The 5,923-nt window shown below is 34.7% G+C and overlaps 2 protein-coding genes and 1 long non-coding RNA gene across 4 annotated transcripts in view; 2 read left to right on the top strand and 1 right to left on the bottom strand.

The window, feature by feature from the left end:
* The window catches only part of LOC102674619, a 757-nt gene extending 479 nt beyond the window's left edge, over positions 1 to 278 (bottom strand). The window contains exon 1 of the long non-coding RNA XR_422642.2: positions 146 to 278. This is a non-coding gene — a long non-coding RNA (uncharacterized LOC102674619). The remainder of the gene's footprint in view (positions 1 to 145) is intronic.
* LOC102674709 (protein THEM6-like) overlaps positions 1 to 3,313 on the top strand; it is a 5,457-nt gene extending 2,144 nt beyond the window's left edge. For both annotated transcript variants that reach the window (XM_031513660.1, XM_006622245.2), the window contains exons 3-5: positions 781 to 995; positions 1,312 to 1,491; positions 1,654 to 3,313. In XM_031513660.1, coding sequence (XP_031369520.1) covers positions 781 to 995; positions 1,312 to 1,491; positions 1,654 to 1,764 — 506 coding nt within the window. In that variant the 3' untranslated portion in view covers positions 1,765 to 3,313. The remainder of the gene's footprint in view (positions 1 to 780; positions 996 to 1,311; positions 1,492 to 1,653) is intronic.
* An 869-nt stretch (positions 3,314 to 4,182) lies between these two features.
* On the top strand, positions 4,183 to 5,917 carry LOC102675065 (protein THEM6). Its single transcript, XM_006622247.2, has 3 exons — positions 4,183 to 4,341; positions 5,266 to 5,480; positions 5,597 to 5,917. Exons 1-3 carry the CDS (start codon positions 4,197 to 4,199, stop codon positions 5,831 to 5,833), a joined length of 597 nt encoding a protein of 198 aa, XP_006622310.1. The 5' UTR covers positions 4,183 to 4,196; the 3' UTR covers positions 5,834 to 5,917.
* The last annotated feature ends 6 nt before the right edge of the window (positions 5,918 to 5,923 follow it).

The raw sequence follows: 5,923 nt of genomic DNA, 5'->3' as shown, positions 1-5,923 counted from the left end.
AAAAAAAAAAAAAAAAAAAAAAAATTATTAGTTATTATTAAAGATCCCATGAAAATGCATCGTACGCAACTGTCAACTACGTAAGCCCAGAATCCTTACAATTTACCGACTAATCTCGAGCTCATTCGCGTAAACCTTGACCTACCATGCGCGATCAGTTGGCAGGTCGGTTGCTCGTAACAAATCCGTCCTCGTATTGATTGTGTACCGCGGTGCTGTGAAATTCTATACGAAAATATTACGGGAAATATTCGAAATTTGAACGGTGTTTAGATATCTCGATGCGACCTTTCGATAACCCGACAACACGGTGGTCCGATTCTTAGAAATTTCTCATACGAAAAGACATAATCATTGTCACGGCTTACATGACACGCAACATCAACGAGGAATAAGTAATTCCTCGATAGAGATACTTAGTATGCTCGGTATCCAGAACTGATCTTTTATTTATCAGTCCTTGGACGAGGAAACCGCTTACATTTATTTCAATTTTTTTTTTTTTTTTCTGTTACCAATGGATAATTCGAAACGTAAAAGTAATATTTCCTGTATTTCTTATTCATCCTATCTATTTGGTTTCCCATTTAATGCACAAAGATAAAACCAACTTATTAAATAAAATTCTTGCATTACAAATATTCCTTGATTATGCAATTTTTGTTTGATATGCCATTTTTTAAATATTTACAATGATGTCGAACGAGAAAGGACGAGAGAGTTTATTTAATTCCATTATTTTTTCACGGCCGTGAAAATTAATATTTGTTTTTCACACAGGTATCTGCACCACGACGGACGTGGATCCATTGCTCTCCCACATGAACAACGCGAGATATCTTCGCGAGCTCGATTTCGCCAGGGCGGATTTTTACGAAAGGACGAACCTATATCGCGAGATATGCTCGCAAGGGTCGGGCGTCGTGCAAGGAGCGGCGACGATACGTTATCGTCGTTTCCTGAAACCTTTCACCATCTTCAAAATAACTTCTAAGGTATGCGAGTCCACGTGAAATCGTATTATGGACTCACGTTCGTTCGTTGTACTTTGACCGATCGTCACGAGAATCCGTACAAAAAAATTTTCACGATTCTTTTGTAAAGAGTATCACGGCCGATTACCAACTGTTTGCTCTCGATAACTGCAAGAAAACCGATAAGACCACAATGGAAATTAATTTGTTGACTCTTTTCGTCCGATAGATTTTAGAATTGTTCTACAGTTCCGTATACGCTCTCTTAGTACACACGAACAGTACATATCGTATTTATCTCATATTGTGAACATTGTGAAATCGTTACCTTTCATAGATTATATATTGGGATGAAAAATCCATATTCATGGAGCATCGATTCATTACGACCAGCGATGAATTCGTCAGGGCTATCGCTATATGCAGGCAGAAACTTTTGGACTGTAACGCCGAGACTATCATCAGTACTCTAATGGAACGGGGCGTGAAGCAAAACGTAGAGGCGGGTGCACCACAGGTAAAAAAATATTCGCATCATTTCAACGAGATAAAAAATTTGTGACAGGTCTGTATCTATGAAAGGTCAGTGAAAGATGGCATAATTAATAATTTATGGGCGTGCAATTAATAGCGTGTAACGTGAAATCGATGGAAACGTAAGATAAAGTTTAAATTACAGATACACAACGTGAGACCGCAAATGCCACCGGAAGTCGCCAGGTGGTTGGAGAGTAACGAAATCTCTTCGGCGCTTCTTCGCCAGAGTGCCGCGGTGACCACGCATTGCTGACAAAAGGAGGACGCGGCGTCCACCACAAATGGCGCCGTCTCCACTTCCGTGTACGCGACTACGGCCGTCTAAGGTCGAAGATTCGATCGATGCTGGCTTTCGTTGATCGTGAAGGCGTTAATGAAATCTTCCACGTAGCCGTTTCCTCGCTCGAACGGCATACGAGATAGCTTCGAATCAATTTTTTAGGTGAACAAATTACGGGTGATCGTTAAGTTTGAAGCTTTTATCGATTGCGAGTCCGATGGTTCAGACATCAGATGGTCAAGAGGGGCGATCGGGCAGCTTGATATTGCCATTTGTCCGCCTGAAAATTTGGTTTAACGTTATTTGGTTTAGCGTGGTTCCGATGTGTATAAATATGTATACATACGTACATATATATATACATGTATACGTAGCCGATGTCAAAAAAAAGGAAGGAAATTGTTTTGGAAGAACGATAAAGAAGGAAAAATTTAAGAGTACAAAGGCTAGACAGAGATGTGAAATTATTTTAATAGGCAATAGTATATGCGCGACTATCGGACTATAAGGTGTGATCATTCCTCGCACGAGAGGGAAGAATTTATTTACAGAATTTATTTGATAGATTCCGTGATTTTCAAGATGCTTTACGAGAAATCTGTCCAGCAACCGTGGAACGGACTGCTAGATGGGCGTCGAGCAAGGTTACAGATACGAAACCAATGTGTAATCCAAAGGAGCTTCCAAAATTAAAAAAGAGCACCATTTGTTAAATATTCTTCGTTGAAAGTAATCGCAAGACGCGAGGCGTTATTTACATTTTTTATTATATATATATATTATATAGTATATATATTGTACATATAGCGATTGGCGCCGGTAATGATTTCCGCGAGAGACAGGGAGAGGGGAAAGGGAGAGATAGAGAGAGAATAAATTAATAGAATTCTCCTGAGGAGCTGTTTCGTCGATGATAAATAAATAATAACAATTTATATATTTACGAGCGCGTTAAGAGACAAGAGTACTTCTATAACGTGTTACAGGTGCCTTTACAATACGTGATGGATATTCGCTTTTTTACGATTATTGAATAATTAGACCGTGGCATCGATTTGCCACGCGTCGTTGTAATTTTAAATTCCATTTGTTATCATTACTGCATTTATTATTATTATTATTTTCTATGATAGGACGTCCGGCAATCGGGAGTTAAAAAAAAGAAATTGTATGCGACTCTCGCGTGATTAATTTTTTTTTTTTTAAATCGTGTACAATCCTTGTTACCGACGCCATTTGCGACGAACAAATTCATTAAGATGTATTTCAACTTAAATTTCGAAGTAAATCGGTATTCGTAGTTTCGTCATTGAAAAGTAGCCGACGACGTAGCGAGTCTCGAAACACAGCTAAATAGAATTGTCCACGTGAATATACGTGGACACGTTATTATACTTCTAGATGATAATAGTGCCATTTTTTTTGTCAGATAATATTGTGTTGATCATGTCGTTAAAGATACCATTATCCAGGAGTAAGAATAAATATTCCTTAGATGGCTAATGTTTTCTCGTTGAAAAAACACATTTATTTTATTTTTCTCTACTACTTGTTTTAAAAACAAAGATAAAAATAATCGATAAAATATTTTCGGAATCAAAAAATCGAATCGAATAATGATGTGATTTTCGAAAACGTTCGAAATGCATGCGTAATTTGACAATGTATAAATATTTCATGAAAAATTCATCATAACCCGATTTAGTTTGTAAAAATATTCACATATCAAAATGTTTCCGAATAATTATATATGATCGTACATGTAACGAAAAACATATATTTTTTGATATCTTATCTACTTTTCTTTTTTTCTTTTTTTTTTTTTTTTTTTTTCAATTAATCAATCGAGAATTATGATGACTAGTGTTTTGAAAGGATTTTTATCCTCTTTCACATATGCTAGTCTAGTTTGTGTAACATTTGTACAATATAATTCTTGATATATTTATATATTCACGTAATATATCATATCATCAATATATATTTCACCAACTCACCCATCGTTCGCTCCAAACAATCGATCGAATACATTCTCTCTCTGTATAACAATCTCCTCCCTTATCGTAATGATCAAAATTTACCATATGAAGATATCATGATCATTTAAATAGACCGTATTGAATTATTACAATTTATCGACCGCGTATTATACGTTTTCGTAGTTATACGAATGGAACAAGTATCGTTCCTATTACAACGGAACATAGGTCTAACCGGATATAGGAGAAACCGGTTAGTGCCATACTTCACTGCATAAGAAGCGACCTCTCAGTTTAAAATTTCACGGTAACTGAAAGCATGTAGTGTTCTTCGGACTGTGGTTTCGTGAACGTCAAACATTCTTGCTCTCCTTTCTCGCTTCATTTTATTACAGAACTGAAACATATAACATATATAACTGAAAAATGGCATGTGCCTGCTTGCTCACGATCGCTCTCGTTCTCTACATGCTCTTCGATGTAAATTATTTCCTCAGGATCGCGTTTACCATCCTTACCGGCAGATTGTTTCAGAAGAAAAAGAAGATTTTTGACACGACTACCATTTACGGTAATAATTATTTAACATTTTTTAAATCTCAATAATCCAGATTTTTTTCTTTTTCCGTAATATAATTTTACGTAGCGATTTTACGATTTATGCGTTTATATATTTTTTCTTGTAATTACTATAGTTTAGACGCGATATTGACCATTCACTTAACGATGACATTCGATGTTTTTTTTATAAATTTGATAACAATTCCGCTACAATTCTTACAATTCTTATAATTCTGTTTCTATGAAATTCACGCGTATAATTATATTACGTTATATTATATTATATTATTTATATATATATATAATATAATATTTGGATTTCTTTTTAACGATAAAAGAATTGGATTTGGCGTTAATTAATGTAATCGATGTATGAATTTTAAGTAAATCATTTCCGGGTTTAGGTGACATGATTTAAAGCTTGATTTACATTCGTACCGTAATTATTATCGACATCAAGGAATAATTTCGGGCAAACGAACTTGTAAAAGCGGAAGAACATTTTTGGCCTTGTTTCAAAAGAATTCAAAGGCAAGCAACTTTTAAATGATTCTTCGATTACCGGCCAAACTTATTCATAAGTGAATATATATTCACAGACGTATTAATCTTTTCGTTTCACTCGTGTACGGAATATGAATGAAAAAATGAAACCGTAACAAGCAGAATCGGAGAATGACGAAAAAATTTCTATAATAATCAAAGAAATGATTTGAAATTATAATATCTAGAATAGAAAGACGTTGAATTCGACGCGTGTATTAAAATGAAGAAAAATATTCCATTTTTTTCATATTTAATTATTTAAATAGTTTGATATTCAAATACATTTAAATACTTATTTATTTTTATCGATGACAAATAATGCGAAAAAGAAGAAATTAAAACTTTTGTCTTTTTATCTTCCTCTTTTTTTTTTTTTTTCTTTTTTCAGGTATATGCATTACGCAAGATGTGGATTTGTTCTTTAAACACATGAACAACGCGAGATACCTTCGCGAATTGGATTTCGCGCGTTTCCATTATTACGATCGATCTGGAATATATTCAGCGATCACGAAGAAAGGTGGAAGCGCGGTGCAAGGAGCATCGTTGGTTCGATATCGTCGAGCCATTCCTATTTTCACTCTGTATAAAGTGACCACGAAGGTGAGATAAGTTATCTTTGATAAATCTTAATTGCTCGTTATATATTAAATGTCAATCGTATCGTACAGTATTACATAAATATTATTTGTCGAATGAATTTTTGTTTGATTTTACAGCTGATTTATTGGGATGATAAGAATTTCTACTTGGAGCACGAATTTATTAGTTTGACGGACGGTTTCGTTCGCGCGGTCATTTTTAGCAAACAAACGACAACAGGTCTGAAAGTTCCAGTCCCTGAAATAATAGCTCAAGTCGAGCCAAACGCGCAATGTCCCGAAATGACCAAAGATTTAGAACTATGGTTGAATTCTATGGAAGAATCTTCTCAGAGATACAAGAAACAAAGATGAACTAAAGTGATCCTCGTTTTTCTAACTTCTTATTTTATTTGTTATTTTATTGTTATTTTATTATTTATAATATTGTTGATTCGTACATAC

Source organism: Apis dorsata, unplaced genomic scaffold (assembly GCF_000469605.1).
Source record: "Apis dorsata unplaced genomic scaffold, Apis dorsata 1.3 scaffold_683, whole genome shotgun sequence".
Classification (NCBI taxonomy): domain Eukaryota; kingdom Metazoa; phylum Arthropoda; class Insecta; order Hymenoptera; family Apidae; genus Apis; species Apis dorsata.
Note: the sequence above shows the minus strand (reverse complement) of the source record. Positions and strands in the feature narration are given on the sequence as shown.

Bases quoted from the DNA above. Each gene is read 5' to 3' on its own strand.
- LOC102675065 (XM_006622247.2), top strand. From the start codon at position 4,197: ATGGCATGTGCCTGCTTGCTCACGATCGCTCTCGTTCTCTACATGCTC. The intron at 4,342-5,265 runs GTAATAATTATT...TTCTTTTTTCAG, and splicing joins TGACACGACTACCATTTACG to GTATATGCATTACGCAAGAT. The intron at 5,481-5,596 runs GTGAGATAAGTT...TTGATTTTACAG, and splicing joins TGTATAAAGTGACCACGAAG to CTGATTTATTGGGATGATAA.